At 40.5% G+C, this 22424-nt stretch overlaps 1 protein-coding gene across 1 annotated transcript; it reads right to left on the bottom strand.

The window, feature by feature from the left end:
• On the bottom strand, positions 1–22424 carry KHDRBS1 (KH RNA binding domain containing, signal transduction associated 1). Its single transcript, XM_051987815.1, has 9 exons — positions 21771–22424; positions 13329–13453; positions 10258–10374; positions 8027–8173; positions 6219–6352; positions 4974–5175; positions 4581–4648; positions 4162–4220; positions 1–1354 (listed from the first exon to the last, which is right to left on the bottom strand). The coding sequence occupies exons 1-9, from the start codon at positions 22171–22173 to the stop codon at positions 1257–1259; spliced, it is 1353 nt and encodes a 450-aa protein (XP_051843775.1). The 5' UTR covers positions 22174–22424; the 3' UTR covers positions 1–1256.

The raw sequence follows: 22424 nt of genomic DNA, 5'->3' as shown, positions 1-22424 counted from the left end.
TTTACTTTGATTAAAAAAGGACTAAACTTTATTGACAAACTGCTGTAGACATTTTGACATAAGTCTTAGCTACCTATTTAGGCAGACTTACACATGTAGCATTTAATCTTCAAGAACAAAATGGGAGGACAGTACAAATCCAATTAGGACTTTAGCCTATGTACAGAGTGGATTTTTTTTCCTTTTTTTTTTTTCAGCTGCAGTGTCCCTTTTTATTAACGCTAGTGTTGAGACATACTTGAATGAATGCATCATTTGGGTTGGCTCAGTGTTGTCATTTCGTTTAAACAATGTACTTTTTCAGCCCCCAGCATCCCAAGGAGTATTGGTGGTTTTGCAGAAAGCAAACCTCAACCATATGCAATATTTTGCTTTCTGATTTCAAACACTGGATTTATTAGATGCAGTGATTTTTACTTTCTTAGCTAATAAAAAAAAGCCTTGCATCTAGTAAAATTCAGTCTGTCAGTCTCCCTCCCACCCACCCCATTTCAAAACCTACTCCCTAAGTATCTCTCAACACTGTATGTTTGGGGCTAGATTTCAAAACCCACATACGAAAAAGTCAATTTTACAAACCTAATTTTTTTTTTTGTTGGTTTTTTTTTAAATCAATTAACTTTTAAAAAAAAATACACCGGCTATTTAATTCATGAGGATCTTTCATATTAAAAATTTAAACTTAAGATTCAACCGCCATATGCTTTTAAGGAAATGTATTTGACATCTGAGCTTACTTTTAAACGGTGGCACCTACTACCGTTAATGTTATGATTTTAAGTCTTAAAAACAGCCCTGAATTTTGAAATGTAGCCTAGTTTGGGAATCTGCAACTACAACTTTACGGGTTGCCTCAAACCAAACCTAAGAGAATGTTAACAAAGCTTAACTTCAGAACCCTTAAGCAAGCAATGTCACTTTGGAAACTAACAGTTTTTTTTTTAAACTCAACTTCTGTTTTTATTATAAAAGGTACAGTTGTGTTTATATTTAAACAACAAAGAAAGAAAAGCATCTACACACTTTAAAAAAATTAATTCGATATTCCTAAATCTATTTTAACTAATTTTAAAATACTACATACAGAAGCCAGAATGCAGGGTGAGGATGGAGGAAGGGGGGAGAAGAAGGGAATCACGAAGAAAAACATTTAGACAATTACTTGTCTGTTGTGGGTAAAGCAACAGGAATCCTGGGAGATACAAGAAATCAGTAACAACTTTGCTCATAACTGATAATTTTCCCTCATGTTTGTTTTAATAACGTCCATATGGGTGCTCTCTGTATGACCCCTTCACTGGCCTAGCTGGAGGGGCCTTCAGGGAGGGCCTTGTCCCATTCCAGTCGTCTTGACCTGTGGGAAGGAAAGCAAGAACAGCCTGTAAGCCACCTGGAAGGCAGCCTGCCATGCTTGAATGGAGAGAAGCTCACCGTATTCTGGGAACTCTGCACTACTGTCAATATTTTAGTTTCTCCCACTCTTTTCCCAATGTCTCCAAAACATTTCCCTAAGGACTCAAGGCAAGTTCTCATGTTGGGATGTGCACATCAGCGTCCCAATTCTTTTATTCTCCTGGCTAGAAAAGCACAGGATGCTTATAGATCATCACATAAGTGCCTCCCCTGGCACAATCCTAGATTATGTAAATAGTAGAGATATAAACAAATTAGTTATTTTGGCTCTTTCTGAACTGGACATGGGTGGAGGGTAAGAGAGGAGAGGTTAAGGAGCTAAAGGCATATCCTAAAAGAGGAATAGTATTTGTACTCCAGACAAATCTGGCACTAACAAACATCCATTAATCTGGGCAAGTATGCTCTCAATGGACCTTGACAGGCAGCCTTGCTAAGGTGACTGATTACTCTCTTCCAGGTTAGAAGGTAGCCTCCCCTTTCCACAAGCCAGGCTGAATAGCAGGAATGCACCTATCCTCAATGGTTCTACCTTTTGACTATATTTCTTTGTTTTTCTCTTTAATTATCTTTAAATTTATTTAACATTTTATTTTTATTCAATTACATGTAAAACCAATAACATTTGTTTTAAATTCTCTCCCTCTCTCTTTTCCCCCTCATTGAGAAGGCAAGCAATTTGACATAGGTTATACATATGTAGTCAGGCAAAACATATTTGTGTATTTGGCCTCCTATGTTTCATAAGACATTTCAGCCAACAAAGATGCACTAATTGCTGGGACTGGAGCAGAATGGCTGATCAGGCAGAGAAGTATTTAAACTTAATGCTCTGATTGATTGTCAGCATCTTCTCTTGGCCAAGAACTAAGGGACATGACTGCATCAGAAATGAAGGCCAAATTGTTTTCATAAAGGAAACTATGATAGGCTACCATAGGCACCTAAAGAGATCTCTGCTCCATGAAATTTAAATCCCTACTCACGCATTCACACCCCTCAGCTAGCCAGTATTCAAATACATCTTCATCTTGCCACAGATATGGAAGACTTCTATGTTCCCTTTGAAAAGTAACCACCACAATCATCATCACCACCACCACCATACACACTCCAAATTCTTTGGATATGGCCTGTGAGGACCACAACAAGACTATTTTCTATGTCTAATTCTGTTTTTGTGAAAGCAGAGACCAGAGGAAAGGACAGTGGATAAACAGATTAGCTATGGTACTGTCACACAGGGAGCACAATGGAGCTCCCTGGCCTTCTCCAGCCTGGCATACCCTATTAGTCCTAGCCAGCCAAAAAAAAAATAAAAAAACAAAAAAAACAAAACCAAAACAACAACAACAACAAAAAAAAAAAACAAAAAAAAAAAACCTGACTAAATAGAAACCTCTCTGTGCTGTTTCACCAATGGAGGGAAACACGAGTGTACAGACACTGCCCTCCTGTTAGACCATTCCAGACACCCAACATTGCTGGTGGCAGCTGAGAAGGGAAGAAGATACAAAGTGAACTCCCCCACCCCCCACCCCTTTTCAATGTTTCAGGAAGAAAAGCTGCTGATCTCCGAGTTCAGTGCTGAGGACTCCCTGAAATTCATTCAGGCAAACCAAAAATGCTTTTTTACATCTACCCCAGAATATTCCTTTGTAATACTTTCCCAACAGAAGTTATTATACAGTATTCTCTCTAAAGCACATTAATTCTGAAACTTAATTGGGCAATGAGATCTATTTGGAGAAACGTCCATTCAGCCTAGACTGAGGGAAAGGGGGGCATAGAGATGGGAAAGGCAACGATTCTGCTGGGATAAAAAAGGAGCGCTCTTCCACAGAGCTAGCAATTTGCTACCAAACAGTGGAAAGGATCTCTGGCAGCCTTCAAATACTACAGACTCCTAGAATATTAGCTAGAAGGGACTGCAAATTGTGCTAGTCCAATGTCCTTTACTTACTGGGGCCCAGGGGCAGTAAGCAATTTGGTCCAGGTCATATTTAGTAAAACAAATAAGGATCCCCCACCCCCTTTTTTTTTAAGCTGTAAAGAAGTGGAAACTTTCTCCATCAATAGTACCAAGCTGACCTCTTCTGGTCCCAAATTCTCTGATATACATAATCATTCATTTGGTAGGCTATCTCTTGGCAGGCTTTTCCCTGTACACCTGAACTCTCTGAATTTGGATCTTATTTTTTCTTTATTTTCCAATGATATGAAATAGATGAAAAGTCTTGTTATTTGAAGCAAAAGTTATGTCTAGCTAGGCCAGCAAGGTTTGGAAAATCTCGTCCCTAAACCCTCTGTACCATTGTTAGTTGCTGTGCTGTATGTGCTGTAGTTAACAGCTCCAGGAAGAGTTGAAGAGGAAGCCAGCAGCCTGTCAAGGAGCCTTTTAGTTTACCCATCACAAACATTCTGGCCCCACTGGGCTAAAATAGAGAACTTCTGCAACAAAGTATCAGGTGTACTTGACATCTTTTTTCTAAACCTGTAGCTCCTTTTCTTTCCCCATCCTTCAAATTCCAAAAGCTGTCCTTCACTGATTCTCTCCTGTGATCTGGATGAATAACCTAGTGATCATGCTTTATCTGGCTTCCAGGTTAAGCCCTCAGACAGACTGCTGGTCTCTCAATGTGTCCCCATGGAGGGCTCACCACCTGGACTTCAATCCCCAGGGCCTAGCCAGCAATAGCCAACACAGAGTAGATGCCAGTCATCTCCCACTATATCATCAGGACATACCATAAGCTTCATAAGAATCTTGTGCCTCTCCGTGTCCATAGTCGTAATACTCCGAGTCCCTGTAAGATGAAGTCAAGCAATTAGTAAGGCAGCAAGGGAACACTGGCACCTCAGATCCATTTCCCACAGGTGGATCTTCAATGTCATGTGAGAAACAACTCTGTAGCTCTATCAAAATAACTATTTCACAACTGTTATTTAAAAACAAACAAACAAACCAACCAACCAACCAAACCAAAAAAACCCTTCTGATGACTATCCCTAATGACTCTGGTTACTTATTACTCCAAAAAAGAAACACAGGCAACAACCAGAAGATATAAAAAGTGCCTCCCGCTTTTGGCTTTAGCACTCAAAATGTCCTTGGTGGTCTAATTTCCTTTCCCTCTGAGTGGACAAGCATTTGGAGAATCACTTACCCTTGGCCCTGGCTATAATAGCCTTCATATCCTTCATAACTTTGCTCAGCATAGGTATCGTCATATCCCTATAAGAGACACAAATACCTCAAGTCAAACCGGAGGTGAGCCAGGCCCGGCGTTTGTCCTAGGGGAGCAGACAAGCGTCATCCTGGCCAGCACGGGAAAAGCCCGAATAAGACAAACAGCAAAGAACATGACCCGCTAACATCTGCAGTGAGAGCCAGGCTAACTGTCTGCCTCCCAAGGCTAGCTGTCACTGACTGGCTGGCTGGCAGGCCTGCCCGTGGGATCCTCATACCCATCCAGAGCTTCACTAGCTCTCTAGCACCTACACCAACACTTATCCGGCCCTCCCTCATCTGGGAGGGATACTGTGCTCAAGTTTCTTACATATTCTTCATAAGTCTCTGGTGCTGGGGGTGGAGGAAGAGGTATTCTCTGGATGCCAGTGGCCCGGGCTCTTGGAGTAGGGGCTCCCCTTACTGCTGGAGGGGGGGGCACCCCACGGGCCACACTGGCCCCTCTAGTGATGGCCCCTCTCACTGGAGCACCACGGACTAGGGCTCCCCGGGGAGGTCCGACACCACGGCCCCTGTGGAGAAGAGAGGAGAGTCAGTATCCAGGAAGGGGCTAGTCACAAGTCTCCAAAGCACGTTGACTTGGCTAGACGACAGCCCAGTTAGGACAGGCTCCATTTCATAAAGTGTGGCTTTTAACGAGCCCTTTTACAAAAGCAGCTGCCCTAGTGCTCAAGTTGGTGTTGGCCAATCCTGTATTTGGCCTTCTGCCACAGCCCTGAAATCTGACAGCTTCACTGGACTCAAAGCCCATGGTGGGGAATGGCTTACTACTTGAAGGAACACAGTGAGGACGTTTGCACTCGAGGAAGAAGCTGTCAAAGATCCTCCAGACTATTAGATCTGTCTGGCCCAAATTCAGGTATTGTCAGAACTGCAGGGGCAGTGGAGCACCTCAGGTTTCCCCCCCATGGCTCCTGCAGGACTAATGCCTGATCACCTGGAGTCAGCCCCTCCACAGGTTCCCCAACAGAGTTTTACGAGAAAAGCCTAAACACAGGGGAGTGGGGGGGAAGGAGGTGTGTGTCATAGAGATGGCCTCACCTCAGTTCCTGCCCAGGATATCCAGTGTCTGACTCGCCTGGGCTGGAGCCCTCCCAATAAGAGGGAACTCATTTCCTCGGGAGGTAATCCCTTTCAGGATTGCGGCAGGCTACTATAAGTGCTTCCTCCGAGTGCCCTGCAGTCTGCCTCCCTGACCCTGACATGCTGGTACCACAAGTCTGCTCCCTCTGACAGGCTCATGGATCCTCTAGAGCTTCTCTGTGCCTGAGCAAACACCCCCAGCTCTTCCAACCATTCTTCATGACAATGGTTTGAATCCCCTCACTATCCTGGTCTCCCTCCTCTGGACACATTCCAGCTTTTCAAAGTCCCTCTTAAAATGTGGCATCTAGAACCAACACAATACTCCAGATGCCTCAGACACTTGAGGGCAGCCTGAGGAGGGCCACAAAAAGACAAGTTTGGTGCTGGCAGGACATCCCTGGTTAGCAGTAGCAGAGATCACCTCCCACTTCAGGCTTTTCTCTCTGGTATTTACCTCCTTCACAATTACCTGGGAACAGGTGGAGGTGGAGGAGCTGCTCCCCTTCCTCTTACTGGTACCCCACGCCCACGGTTAGGTTCTGGCACACCATTCAGATAAGATAATTCAAGAAACTGTTCCTGGCAGATATCATCCATCATATCCTAAAAAGGACAATAAAGAAGATGTGATATTTCAAACTTCTGTTGGGAGATGTCAAGAGGTTGTATGAGTCTGGTACCATCTGTAGACCCCAACTTCAAACGATGACATCTATCACTGACACCGACTCCCTACCAAAGTAAAAATGAGTGCGTGCTGTTTTTCCAAGAGTCTACAAACCTCAAAAAAGCTGGAAAGTACTAACCTTCTCTTCCTCTCTGCCCTCCCCCCGCCCCAAATACAGCTAGAGCGTCACAGAGCCAGACTAGCCTAGAATTTAGAACTGTTTATTCCCAGAAGAAGTTAAATGTTTCCAGAGGGAAAGATGTCCAAATGGCTCCCTCTTCTCCATGAGAAAAGTGGCTCTGAGCCAGAAAAGCATGAAATGCTATTTGCCAATACAAACTCCAAGCTGTCTTTTTCACACATTTCTCCTGAACGTTACAACCATTCATTCTTAGTGCTTCATGCATTTTTATGCCTTCCAAATGGATACTCCTGTAGAAATGTTAAAAGAACTAGTAACTGAACCTTCCTCCTGACTCTTTTGGAGGGGTACAGGGACAGTCTTCACTCCCTGCCTGCAACATACAGGGGAATGAAGTCACCAATGCCAGCCTGGGTGCTCAGATTCCTTAAAGCTGCCATTGTAACAATAACAAAGTGAGATTCCTCTGCCAAGTCTCTCCAAAGCTCAATTATATGGTAGGTTTCTTAATTTACTTCTCCTGAGAAAGAGGCTAGAGAGAGAAAACAGCAAGGGAACATACATACATACTATTTATAGTTCTATCCAGTGACCACAGCTGGATATATAGCTATTCCAAAATGCTTTTAACAAATTCTCATACAACAAAGAAAAGTCTTGTTGAGTAAAAATATCATTTCACATTTTCTATTATATTAAACTAGATTTTTCATATTAAAATGACTAAGGAACATTCACTTCATTCATGGGATAGAAAGGCTACCTGAGAATCCAAAGTCCCTTAAAGTAAGGATGTTAATGAATTATAATCAGCTGTTCCATCATAATGATAATACTTTAAAATTCACCCCCCCATCTTTCCTAAATTTAATACTTTGTAATTGAAAAGTATAACAAATTTACCAACTCCTTATTATACTTAAGAACTAAAAAGATACTGAAGAAATTCAATCCCATCTTTTAAGAAGGAAAAGTGAGGCAATGAAGATTATGGGATTTGCCCAAGACAATCTATATTCTTAGTAGCAAAAAGGGAATTAGAGCCTAAAGGAATTATTTTCCCAACAATAGTTGTAATACTATAAGCAGAGCCCAGACATTTTAGTCTTGCTTCTTGAATGGACTCCATTTTAAAAGTAAAGGGGTACATCCACAGGAAATCAGGCAGATTTTGCTGTACTTGCTATCTTTCAATGGCCTGCCAAAAAACTACAGTGACACAGCATTGGGGACAAGCTTGATTGAAATATGAGCCACTTTTCTACATCACACAAAAAGAGAAGGGAAGGGAATTTGGCCTATTCAGTAAAAGCCATCCTGGTGCAGAAGGCTCCCTTCCCCACCTCCACTGAAGCAGAGAACCTCCTTGAAGCCCTTTCTCTCTGAGTAGGACCCTTTAGACCCATTCCCTAAGCACTGTGCACCACAGCACCTTGGCCTGCAAAGCTCTGTGACTTAGGGGACTTACCGGAACAAGGAATTTCTTGACTTCTTCCATAGCATGAGCCATGAGGGCATAAGCCTCACAGGGGGGCCCAAAGACTTCAATGAAAACATGCAGGTCCATGTTTAAATGGGCATACTTAGGGTCTCCTCCTTTACGTAGCTCTTCCTCCTGAGAGGACGGAAAAAGGGGTACATAAAAATACAGCATTTCTATAACCTAAAAATCATTCATGTTCACATCTACAGATTGATGTTTCAGGGACCTACCAACAAAGCAGAATGGAATACACTATTTAAATGTTCTTTCTCATGAACTGCGTGGGCCAAAAACCTCTATTAGTACCTAAACTTGGGTACTAAACCTGTCCCCTAATATAGTCAAAACTGTTCTCAAAGCAAAAGTCCACACATAGATCCTATCTCACTTGGCAGGACCTCCAGAAGAATGAGTTCTGGCGGCATAGCTTTTTAGGAACCTAAGTGTCCTCTCCCTATTATGAGACACTGGGGAAAGAAAATGAAAAGGAAATATTCAGAGGGAAAAAAAAACAATAAAATGAGGGGAGAAAAATCAGCTCATATGAATAATTTCACATGTCTTAAGCCTCAAAATAGAACAGTTGAGGATTTATAACTGGTAAGATACCTCTAGAGATTATCCAGTCTAGTTATTTTGCAAACCAGAAAACTAATGCCTAGTGGGACAGAGAAGTCAATCTTGCTAGATCTCTAGCTCCCAATTTAATGCTCAACAGCAACAATGGCACTGTCATGTACCTTGTCACTAGTTTATGACTGTCATATTGGTGATTAAGAAAGAAAAATAGAAGTTACAGTTTTTGCAAGGAAAAAGAGCACCTATTTTAATTCTAGCTGAGAACCAATCACTCTAGTTCTAACCCTGGAGATTTATGGGGTTTGGGCTATTTTTTGTTTGGGTTTTGTTCTTTCTTTTTTTAAGGGGATGAAGAGTTAACAGAATTCTGAACTGAATGGATTTTTGGAGATAATCTAGGGTAATGTCCCCACTGCATAGAGGAGGAAACCAAGGCTCACTAAGAATCTTGTCCAAGATTGTACAAAGAAGAAAAAGAGCTGTGATTCCAAATCAAGTCTAGTGACTCCAAATTTAATCTTTCTACTGTATATTATCCTATTAGCAGTACTAAGTAGCTATTATTTGGTATAGATTCAAATATGGGAAGACATGTAAGAGTTAAGTGAGCAGAGTCAGCAGAATAATTCACACAATGATTAAATACATCATTGTAAAGAAAAACAGCTTTAAATAAATTTAAAAATCTGATCAAGTCAATCACAACTAACAATCACAACTCCAGAGGGACCAAAGACAAAAAATGTTTCCCAATCTCTTCAAGAGAGGCACAAAATATCATGCCCAATATATGGATCTGTTTTGCAGAAAGATGATAACTTTTCATGCAGGGCTTAGGTTTTTGTTTGTTGGGAGGAGGGGAGGGAAAAATTGAGAGGAAAAGGGAGAAGGGATAGTTAGCAATAGTGATAATACAGAAATGCAAGACAAAATTTAGAACTAACACAAATGATTTAGTATGTACTTCAATCTTCCCATATCCTTCACACATAATCCTCTTGTTCTGTTCTTTGTGAATACAAATGTTCAAACCTGCTGTTTGCCAAGTTCAAAATCACAGAACAAAATTAAAAAAAATATTTGCATTAACAAAGAAAAGAAGCAAGTCCATAAAAGAAAAGTTTCCCAAACTTTATAATGAAAGAGATTCATTTCTTTCAAACACCAATCATATACAGTGTGTTATCACAACTGGCCACCACTACCATATTCTAAGTGGTTTTAAAGCACACATGAGGGAAAAAAAATAATAAAAGCACTAACTAGTCTGCTCTGCTAGCTCCTACTTTTTTGATTTTCAAGAAAGAGGTGATATTTCTCTTATTTCACAGTCTCCCTTGTGTTTTAACCTAAGCAAGCTTTGGCGCTTCTGAGCTGTTGCTGAGAAACTGTCATGTCCCATGTCCAAGTCCTGTTTGGTAATGGAAAGAAGCAAAGTTAAAAAAAGGAATAGTTCAAATGTCCCTGTGGTTTTCCAGAGCTGCCAATAAATGTGTAAATTTAGTCAACAAGAGCATGTCCCCAACTCTTGAAGCCATCATATTGTGCAAAGGAGCTCAGGATATTTACTCCCAAAGACACTAGTTTCCAAGCTGTCCAAATACTTCTGCAGCATTTTTTTTCCTTTCCTTACTTACCTTTGCTTTGTCTCTCATGGAACCTTTTCCTAAAACTGATATTTTGGCCCCAGTTTCCTCTTGCAGTCTTTTGATCGTGTTCCCCTGAGGTCCTAGAATCTTCCCCACAAAATTAAACTGACAGGGAATGAAAAGAAAAACAATTAGATGTGATTGCTTACTCTCTGAATACAATTTTTTTAACATTCTCAGAATAAGAAAGTCCCTATTCCTGTCTTATTATGATATGTTAAGGATTTTTCCATTTGCTACATCGTGATTGCTCTTCCTACAGTCTTCTTCCATTCCACCCTGGTGACCCAGATTCTTTAAAGCTGACTCTCTCAAGTCACTTAGTCTCTTTTGCCTCATGGCACACTTGTCAATGGGCTCCTGCCATTTCCCAGAGCTTTCATTGTCTTTTTTTTTTTTTTTTTATAAATTTTTTTATTTAATAATTACATTATATTTACACTCATTTCTGTTCCGATTTTTTTTCCCCTCCCTCCCTCCACCCCCTCCCCTAGATGGCAGAGCTTTCATTGTCTTAGCATGGTTTTTGAGAACCTAAAATCACTTCCATGTCACAATGAAGCATCAGATTAGGATCATAGTAGTGGTATTCAATTTAAGGACACATATTTGATGGAATTAATAGCTAAAGAAGAATCATCTTCAATCACAAACCATTATCCTCTTTAAAAAACCATATATTGCACAAACATGCTTTTGGTAGATAATAAACTAAAGAGTTTTTGAAATAACTTTTTCAGAAGAGAATTTAATTTTGCCATGGGTTCAGGCTAAATTAATGCTCAGTTAAACTAATTTAGCTTTTTTTTTTTTTTAAATAACTTTTTATTGACAGAACCCATGCCAGGGTAATTTTTTACAGCATTATCCCTTGCACGCACTCCTAGTTCGATTTTTCCCCTCCCTCCCTCCACCTCTTCCCCAAGATGGCAAGCAGTCCTTTATATGTTAAATAGGTTACAGTATATCCTAGATACAATATATGTCTGCAGAACCAAACAGTTTTCTTGTTGCACAGGGAGAATTGGATTCAGAAGGTATAAATAATCTGGGAAGAAAAACAAAAATGCAAGCAGTTTATATTCATTTCCCAGTGTTCTTTCTTTGGGTGTAGCTGCTTCTGTTCATCCTTGATCAATTGAAACTGAATTAGGTCTCTTTATCGAAGAGATCCCCTTCCAAAAGAATACATCCTCAAACAGTATGTTGTTGAGGTATATAATGATCTGGTTCTGCTCATTTCACTTAGCCTCAGTTCATGTAAGTCTTGCCAGTCCTCTCTGTATTCATCCTGCTGGTCATTCCTTACAGAACAATAATATTCCATAACGTTCATATACCACAATTTACTCAACCATTCTCCAATTGATGGGCATCCATTCATTTTCCAGCTTCTAGTCACTACAAAGAGGGCTGCCACAAACATTTTGGCACATATAGGTCCCTTTCTCTTCTTTAGTATCTCTTTGGGGTATAAGCCCAGTGGAAACACTGCTGGATCAAATGGTATGCACAGTTTGATAACTTTTTGAGCATAGATCTAAATTGCTCTCCAGAATGGCTGGATGTGTTCACAATTCCACCAACAATGTATCAGTGTCCCTGTTTTCCCACATCCCCTCCAACATTCCGCATTATCTTTCCCTGTCATTCTAGCCAATCTGACAGGTATGTAATGATATCTCAGGAGTTGTCTTAATTTGCATTTTTCTGATTAATAATGATTTGGAGCATATTTTCATATGTCTATAAAGTTTCAATTTCTTTGTCTAAGAATTGTCTGTTCATATCCTTTGACCATTTATCAATTGGAGAATGGCTTGATTTCTTATAAATTAGAGTCAATTCTCTATATATTTTTGAAATGAAGCCTTTATCAGAACCTTTGACTGTAAAAATGTTTTCCCAGTTTATTGTTGCCCTTCTAATCTTGTCTGCATTTGTTTTGTTTGTACAAAAACTTTTCAATGTGATATAATCAAAATTTTCTATTTTGTGGTCAATAGTGATCTTTAGTTCTTCTTTGGTCATAAATTCCTCCCTCTTCCACAGGTCTGAGAGGTAAACTATCCTATGCTCTTCCAACTTATTTATAATCTCATTCTTTATGCCTAGGTTATGAACCCATTTTGACCTTATCTTGGTGTACGGTGTTAAGTGTGGGTCAATGCCTAGTTTCTACTAATTTCCAATTTTCCCAGCAATTTTTGTCAAATAATGCGTTCTTATCCCAAAAACTGGGATCTTTGGGTTTATCAAACACTATATTATTAAAATTATTGGCTGTTTTGTCCTTTGAACTAACCTATTCCATTGATCAACTAATCTATTTCTTAGCCAATACCAAATGGTTTTAGTAACTGCTGCTTTGTAATATAATTTTAGATCTGGTACAACTAGGCCACCTTCATTTGATTTTTTTTTTCAGTAATTCCCTTGAAATTCTTGACCTTTTGTTTTTCCATATGAACTTTGTTGTTATTTTTTCTAGGTCATCAAAATAGTTTTTTGGGAGTCTGATTGGTATAGCGCTAAATAAATAGATTAGTTTAGGCAGTGTTGCCATCTTTATTATAATTTGCTCGCCCAATCCAAGAGCATTTAATATTTTTCCAGTTGGTTAGATCAGACTTAATTTGTGTGGAAAGTGTTTTGTAGTTTTGCTAATAGTTTCTGATTTTTCCTTTGCAGATGGATTCCTAAATATTTTATACAATCAGTTAACTAATTTAGTCTTAACAAAGCAACTTTTTTGAAGTTGAACATTTCTAGTTTTCTAGTGTCGGTTTATTTTTACAGTTGGAACTCAAAAACAAAAAAGAAATAATTCCCTGATAACATAAATATGACACCACCTCCCTGAACATCCTTTGGTAGCTCAGAAATTACAAGAAATGAGATACTCAATATTCTAAGTTTTAACAAAACTTCCTTAGTGCTGAAATAAGTCTCTAAACTATCATGAAACACCCCCCCCCCAAATAATTACCCATTTAGTGACTAGTGGGACATCTACTAAAAAGATGAAAGGATCTTTCAGGAGGACCCCTCTGCCTTACCTTGGGATACTGTTTTACTGGTATCAAGACTCGTTCCTTCAGTTTCATGTTCCTGTGAGAAAATAAATCCAGGTAGTTCTCCTCATCATCTTTCTTTGATTCACCCTTCTGAATCTTCTCGATTTCTAAATAGAATAAACAGTCGTTTTATTTTTGAAAAGAAAATTCTTCAGTCTCTTTAGAGCTATGACCTTGAATACTGTGTTTAGAAAATCAAGGAGATGAAGCAACATGCTCTCAGGAAGAAATCTTACTCAAAGCACTTACGCCAACAGCTATAATCATAAGTAGAGGCAGTTTTGCTCTGTACCTTCCCTAGCAAATAAGTCTCTAAAAAGATTTCCCAAGAATCACTCACTGTTCTTCCAAAAAAGAAAAAGGAAATTCTGTGTTTGGTATCAGTGTCAGAATTCACATGTGGTTGATATGACTAGAGAAACACATCAATTCTCTAAATGCAAACTTTTTGCTTCCCAATGACTCACTCCTTTAACCATTTGGGGAAGTTTATTAAGTTTCAAATTTCCAAATGAGACTAAACAGACAGAAACCTCTATAAGACTGTTTAGTACCATCCTTTCTACCCTTCAAAAGGCAACCTCCTGTTGCCATCTAATCCAAACTAAATGCCCAAAGAGAAGAAAGCTTCTTAACCTATTTTAGTTGAATTGGTTAAGATGGTTATTTTAGACCTCATCAAAAAGAGCTTTTTGCACTAAGCTGCCAGCCATTATTTAAGAGTAGCAGCTTAAACAGTAATATGGTTACGGACAGCCCAAGAGGCATTTTCAATCCCTTCGTTTACTCACTCAGGGGCCCAGCAGCATCCCCTTGAAGCACAGGGCCTCCCATAAAGAAAACACCCATTACTTTATCAGGACTGCTTTACCCAATATCTACATTACTAACAGTGGGCAAGTACAGGTTCCACTCCATTACCCCACCCACACACCCCAGCATGATATAACCAAAAGTTAGAGATGACAATCTGTGGAAGGAGTTTTAAGACTAATAGCTCCAAGCATTCATAAAAGCCTTAGGTTTGAAACCAACCCTCACCAAAAAATTCTTATGTTTCTTTCTGTATTAAGTTTCCCATCATCATTTCCCATTATCATTTATAAATCCCTGTACTTAGCAGTTTTATAGCCATCATTTAGTCAAGTTGAAACTGTGAACAGAAGTGCAACTCTATTCAGTGACTAAGGGAAGAGGGAGGTATAATCAATGTAAATCAACTCCAAGTTTCTGCTCTTTTCCCAAGAACAAACCTCCATGAGGCATCAGGACTTGACCTCAAGGCTCCTATTGATACCACAGCATCATCTCCTAAAACTTTATATTGAGCTAAATGTGCTTCATTTGTTCCTGGATAAATATATTCTCTACTGATAATCACAATGAACCTTTTCTTCTATTAACACAGGTTAGGATAGAAAGAGCCATTTAAACTTAAATCATCTATACTTGAGAACCTCTACACAAAACTATCTTTTCAGATGAAACTGAAATTTTTCATTCATTATCTATTTTAAGTACTAGATGCTCAGAGTCTCACTGACAGCTTATCACCAGCCTCCCTTCCCTTATTAACTATCATTAAAAAAAAAGGTTGTTCCCATGTATCATCTCCCTCTCACTGCCACTCCACCACCACCCCAACCCTCACCATAGTACTTGCACAAACTTCCTGTTTAGAATCCCCACTAAAAGCTGATAACCCAAGCTTCATGAACTGTAGGGGGTCTTTTTTTTGGTCATCATAATTGTAGCCTTAAATATATAGAATGTATAAACTTGTAGGAAGGCATTACAATAGTTCCATCTTTGATCATTTCTCTCTATGCCCTTTCTTGTTAGTTCTTCCACAGCTCATCAGAATACAGTTTTTAGTTTTGATAATTTTTAGGCTGATCAGGTTACAAGGTTCGAACCCAGAAACGTTAGGGTTATCTGAGATTTCATTCACCTTTCTAATTCATTCTAATACTTTTAAAAAGGAGTCCTGCTATATTCTGCAGCAGTATACTTTAGAGTGGTCATGACTAGTTTTGGATACTAATTCTTAGAAAGATTGTAGAGAAATAGGAGAGGCTTCAGAGAAGTGAAACAAAGATGATTTAAAAAGATGAAAAATGTCAAAAAAAACAGTGAGGTTAAATAACTAAAGCTGTTTAAAACTAGAGAACAGAAAATTAAAAGGTGATCTGCATTAAAAAGGTTAAAGGACCTACATGTGCAAAAATGTTTGTGGCAGCCCTTATTGTAGTGGCAAAAAACTGGAAACTGAGTGGATGCCCATCAGATGGAGAATGACTGAATTAAGTTATGGTATGTGAATGTTATGGAATATTATTGTTCTGTAAGAAACAATTAGCAGGAATTTCAGGAAAGCGTGAAGAATTTTTCATGAACTGATAGCTAAGCGAAGTTAGTAGAACCAGGAGGATATTGTACACAGCCGCAACAAGATTATGATGATGATCAATTCTGATGGACGTGGCTCTTTTCAACAATGAGATGATTCAGGCCATTTCTGATGATCTTTCTATGAAAAAAGCCATCTACACCCAGAGAGAGGACTGTGGGGACTGAATGTGGATCACAATATAGTATTTTCATCTTTTTTGTTGCTGTTTGCTTGCTTTTTCCCCCCTTTCTGACCGGATTTTTCTTGTGCAGCATAATAATTGTGGGAATATGTATAGAAGAATTGCACATGTTTAACTCTTGGATTGTTGAATTACTTGCCATCTAAGGGAGAGGGTTAGGAGAAAGAAAGGAGCAAAATTTGGAACAGGTTTTTGCAGAGGTAAATGTTGAAAACTATGTCTAGATTTTGAAAATAAAAAACTTAAAAAAAAAAAAAGATGATCTGCTCAGTATCTTAAATCTATATTAAGGGCTTTCATGAAAAAGATATTTATCTATAGTTCTCTAAATATGGAAGAATAAAAAAAGCTTAAATTTAAATGAGAAATTTGGATTTTACTTAAAACCAAAATAACGGGATAACCAATCCACTGGATTTTGAGGAAGGAAGATAGTCAATCTGATTGGAGAGTATAAACCTTCCCCTGACCCAATGACTTCTCCAGCTGAATCTAGGATTCTCTTCGGCTTTCTTTCAAAAAGGAATGGGGTTACAAGAATGTGATAAATATCTTCAAGAAAAGATTAGCCAGCTGTATCAACAATGACTTTCGCCTAGATAAAATGTGCTTTATTTTTTGTCTCTTGAAGCAATCTCTGACTTTGCTCAAGGACCAAAGAAAATCCAGTGGAGAGAAAACCCATCATTTCCTAGAGTAAATAATGTGTATGCAGAAATCTGTGTTGCTACCAGAAGAAACCTAAGAATGCATAACTGAGAAAATGCCTCCCTGCAACAATGGAAAGGTAGAAAATATTGGCAGCTAATTTATTGACTAGTTTTGCTTCCTGCCTTTTCTCCCTTCTCTCCTTATAAGGGATGGCTTTGTTAGAAGGATGGGGGAGGGAAGGAAAAAAGGGGCAGATATTCACAAGTGTAGGTGATAATAAAAACATGCTATTGATAAAAATTAAGAAAAAATGCATTACTCCATTGAAATTATACCTTGAGACCATAGATTCATAGCAGAACCCTTGGAACTTGACTTTTTTTTCCCAAGTGCTATCACCTGAGCCTAGGTTGCTCTGTCCTGCCTCTTCCATCCAATTCTTCAAACCTAAACTCTACTTCAATCTAAACTTTTCCTGATCATCCCCAATCTAAAGTAAAGTACCCTCTTCAGAATGCCTACTACAAATTAAGTTCCTAGAAAACTCCAGGTCACTGCTCTGCCCAGCACAATATTTTCCAAAAATACCTTGGTAACAACTCTTCTGTTGGCAAGAATTAGCCTGGCAAAGAGGATAGAACATGTCTCTGAGTCATCAAGAGCCCCGAGTTCAAGTCCCCTCTGACACATACTGGTTGGATGATCCAAGGCAAGTCACTTATTGAAGACAATATTGAAATTGCAGAAGCCAGTCACTGGACTACATTAATTAAGCGAGTTCTCTGTATCAGTAAAGTCACAAGTCCCCAAAGACAAGACAAAATTTCTTCAACTGTTACTCTGAACTGTTTACCACTTTTGTTGTTTCACTTTTCATATCTGTTGTCTTTCCTTTCTTCTACTTGATAAGCTTCTTATAGAAAGCATCTAACAGATGTTATCACACACAGTGGACATTCAGTTATTATTGGTTTGAATCTCTTGCCCTCAAAGATGGCAAGGTCAGCTTTCTCACTAGTTTGGTGGGAAAAGCCAGAAAGCTAATACTTTCAAGTCAAGATAAAATTTGCTCACACTGGAATGTAAATGCCAAAATAGCAGCTTGAGAATCAGGCAGTCATGCAAATTAACAGGCCCAGAATTCAAAAGTAGGCTGCAAACCAATTAAAAAGTAATTTTAAATGAAAATTTAAACATATACTCAGCTCTGCCTCCCACCCTATTAACATCCTACTTCAGTCTGCTGAGGCTTGACATATTTGTTAAGATAAAAGCAAAGAATGAAAGAAAAATGCTTAAAAACATATGCAAAAGCCCATACTTATCTACAAAGCTAGCTTAAATCTGATGTAATTTAATCTAAAAAAATTATGATAATTATCATGAGACCAGGTCAATAATAGATCTATCATATTATTCTCTGCTAGCAGCATCCATAGATCTTTGGCAAAAAACTGGCTTCCAGAATGTTAACTGGAAAGTTAAGGTGGACTACAAACACCTCTCAATTCCCTTATAACCTACACTTTGAATTTACTATTCAGGAACTTATCCAATCCTTTCTTAATTAATATTTTTAATCTGTAGTACTTTTGACAAGTCCTGTTATGCAAAAGTAATGCTATATCTTATTTTACTGACCCTAAAAAGGTCCCTTTTAATCTTCAAGGAATTCTCTCACCTTTTCTATTCTACAATTTGCTTAAATAAGTCTGTTAGCTTTTTCCATATCCTTCATTGTACAGTCTCTGTTCCTATCCCTCTCAACCTTGAATTTTTTCACGTAAGAATCTTATCTATGATGTTCTTTTAATCCATTTTCATTGTCCTTACATCTTACTTGAACTTCAGTGACCGGAACTGCACACATGCCAAGTGTGGACACATGAACCATTATTTTCTAAAGGGTCAGGAAAGATTTTGCTGTTTTCATTTTTGCTTCTAGTCATTTCTTGATGATATCCAGGATTTAAGCCTTTTCAATGTTAAGGCACATCACAAAACAGTCGATTTCAAGGTTCTTTTTCTAAGACACAGTCAAGAGCTTACAGTTTATCTTGTAAATAGAATACAGATTATTTTTTCTTTTATTCACATACAAGTATATTTACACACACATACACACACTCTCTCATTTGCCACTATATTGCCCACTCATACAGTCTTACAGTGTTTCCTGGGGTTAATTTTATATTTAAAATTCTGAATGAACCGTTACAATTCATTCAGAAATATTTTAACAAAAAGTATCCCAACTCAGAACTGGAATATAACTTTCAAAAATGTGCATTTATCTTTACCATTTGGTTTTCCTAACAATGATATTTCTCAACAACAAGATTATATGATGAACAATTCTGATGGTCATGGCTTTCTTTAACAATGAGAGGATTCAAACCAGTTCCAATTGTTTAGTGATGGAGAGAGCCATCTATACCCAGAGAGAGAACTGTAGGAACTGAGTGTGGTTCACAACATAGCATTTTCATTCTTCTTGTTGTTTGCAAGCATTTTACTTTGCTTCTCTTTTTTTCTTGTGCAGCACGATAATTGTATAAATATGTATACATATATTGGATTTAACATATATTTCTATCATGTTTAACAAATATTGGACTACTTGCCATCTAGGGGAGGGGGAAATTGGAACACAAGGTTTTGCAAGGGCTAATGTTGAAGAATTGTTCATGCACGTTTTGAAAAATAAAAAGCTTTAATTTAAAAAAAAAGAAAAGAAAAAGATGCTGCAAACAACAAATACCCTGCAAATTCTTGCAGGAAATGACAGCTTTTATTATTATGATCATAGAATCATATGCATTTTTGTAATAAAAAGTATAATTTGGTAACAATATTTCTCTAATCCAATCCCTTCATCAGGGGTTCTTAAGGTGGGATGCACAGAATTGTTTCTTTAAAATATTTTGAAGTCTGTATTTCATTATCATTAATTTCTTTTGTATTTTCTCAATATTTTACTGCATGCATTTAAAAGCAAATTCTAAATAGACTTTACAAGATTGACAAGGGCCCATAATATGAAAAAGACTAAGAATGTAGATTCTAATTAAGAGAAAAACCAAAACTTAACAAATGAAAAGGTTTTCCTAAAATCTGTCTGGGAAGGAAACAAAAGGCAAACAAAGAAAGAAAAAACTTCAAGCCTTTGAGGAGTAATATATTCAGTTGGTTACTCTAAGAAACTTTTCATTTAAAACTCACATTACATAGACTTATCTTTTGAGAAATTAGTTATAAAGAACAGAAGGATCTAGTAACCTTGTGATCTCATCACAAATTAAAGAGTTAATGTGTGTGGTTACAGTCCTAAACCCTGAAAAGTACAATATAACTTAATTTATAATAATAATTTATGATGCATTTCATTTACATCTTTTTAGATACTTTTGGAAATATAAATTCCCAGGATATTGAGCTACTGATGAGAGATACTAGCAGAAACTACCAAGTAGTTAAAATGCAAATGAGAAATTACTCTACGGCAATAACAAAGCCTAATTATCAGACCTTTCAGAAAATCAGTGGTTTTTTGAAAATGGGTCATAGATTTAAGCATCATTTCCAGTAATTTTCAAAGAAATATTTACATATCAAAAGAGAAGGTGCTTAATGAAAAGCAATCCATGTCATTTTGGCAGCACTACACCAAGCCAATCTGACACTTTTAAGTGTCATTTAACACAATTTCACCTCAATCTAAAAGGTGAACATCTACCCGATGCAGTTTTCCAAAAGAACTGAATAACACCACACAACCCAGAATTAACTATGGGCAACACTAAACACAACATTAGATCTAAAAATGCTTCTCCTTATCCCAAATAAGAGGCAAACTGGATGACCTGGATGCTGACAATCACAGGATTTGTTTTTAAAGTCAGACTCCTTTCAAGATAGAGAACAAAGAAAAGGAAAATCACTTCTTTTTCAAATCTCCTTTAGCTGTTTAAGGCTACAAATAACCTAAAGTTTCAGCCCTGAAGCTTCAGAATTTTAATGAACTCAATCAATCTCTTATAAGAAGGGTTATTAAAAGAACACCACAACTAGAAGCTAACACAAAGCAGATGGGTTGTGGTGCTAGGGAGACATCCGAGGCACCAGGTGATTGGATGGTGCGGATCAGGGACCAGAGAGTGTTTAGTACACACAGAACAAAGACTGGCAATCTCCATTCTCTGGTGAGCTCTCCAACCAGGAGAAAACACCCCACTAGCGCAGGCTTTTTTAGGCGAGAAGCGGCCGAGCACTTCTCTCCATCCCAGCTCCTCTGGGAAAAGGAATAAAGAACGCCCCGCATCCCCTCCCCCGCGCTTTCGGTCCCCCCGGGTCTGGGGCCGTTCCCAGATTCTCGAGGGGAGAACAAGGTGATCCCACGCCGTTAAACAACCGAGGGAGGGGGGACGTAGCGGGCCCACGGAGAAGGCCCCGGCTTCGTGCCTCCAGACAACGACACCCTTCTCCGGGCGTAGCAAATAAGACGCCAGAGCCTCGGGCCGAGTCGGACTTGAGGGGCCACAGAGGCGCGGCGCTCTCGGCGGCAGCCCCCCTCCCATCTCTCGGTCCGCAGGCGCCCCCCCGCCCCGCCCACTTCACCCGATCTCCTTCTCTCCCTGGGACGCCCTGGCCCGGTCCACACGCGGCCCGCTGACCCATGGTGGCCCGCACGGGCTGGACGGGCCGAACGCAGTTCCCTCCAAATCTCCAGCCTGTGGTCAATCAGTCAAAAACGTGGTGCTCTCGAGGCACCGGGCACCGGCTACGGCTGGAGGTCCTCGGAGAGGCACAAAGGCGAGAGCCATGGTTCTGGAGGAATCTTCTCCACCCCGCCTTAAGCTGAAGCGAGCATAAACTGAGGCCCAAAAGCACCTCGATAAACAGACGGAAAAAAGGCTCCGCAGAGTCCTCGGGCATCCCGTTTACCCCTTTCCCTCGGTTTCCCTTTTCAGACCCGTGACCTAACGTGACATTTCCCCAATGCCACTCCTCTCTCGGGGGTTCGTAGTACGGGGTGGGGGGTGGGGGGAACGACTCCAGCAGCAGGGCCGCGTTTCTCAGCGGAGGCCACCCCGGGCCCTGCCGTTACGGCGGCGGCCTCCCCCCCCACACTTGGGCCCGGGCCCCCACCTGAGCTAGCCGCCACGGGGGACCGGCTCACCTGCGGCCAGCAGCTGCATGGCGTGGGTGAAAGACGGATCCAGGGAGTCCTTCTCAGCCATGAGCTCAGGCAGGTACTTGTTCTCAGGCTCCATCTTGGCGGCAGCCGTGGCGGAGGGTGGCAACAGCGGGGTCGGAGCCGGCGCCGGGCCGCCCCCGCCCACCTCGGGGCCCCCGCCAGTGGCAGACGGCGGCAGCAGCGGCGGCGGCTGCGTGGCCGGGGCTGCCCGAGAGCCCCCGCCGCCTCCCCGAGGGCCTCCGCCGCCGCCCCGGGGCCGGTGAGAGGGCAGCGGCTGCCGGGACGGCGCCTGGCGCGGCGGCGGGTGGCCGCCTGAGGGATCCACGGCGCCGCCGCGGCCCAGGGGCCGGCACAGCCGCGCGACGGGGTCGTCCCGGCGCTGCATGAGTGCGGAGCGGGCGGGAGGGCGGCTGAGGGACGGAGCGCGGCGGCGGTGGAGGCCCGCGCAACAGCGGCGGTTGGCGGAGGCGGGAGAGCGGGCGCGGGGACGACCGGAGCGGATCAGAGCGACTCAGCGAGAGAGCGACCCAGCGAGAGAGCGAAAGAGATCACCGGAAGTGAGCGGGTGCGCACGCGCGCCCCGCCACCGGCGCCGCCCTGCTCCCAGAACCGAGAACAAAGTCCCCGACTCAGCCA

The sequence above is a fragment of the Antechinus flavipes genome, chromosome 3, assembly GCF_016432865.1.
Source record: "Antechinus flavipes isolate AdamAnt ecotype Samford, QLD, Australia chromosome 3, AdamAnt_v2, whole genome shotgun sequence".
Taxonomy (NCBI): domain Eukaryota; kingdom Metazoa; phylum Chordata; class Mammalia; order Dasyuromorphia; family Dasyuridae; genus Antechinus; species Antechinus flavipes.
The sequence above is the reverse complement of the archived record's forward strand: the minus strand, read 5'-3'. Positions and strand labels throughout refer to the sequence as shown.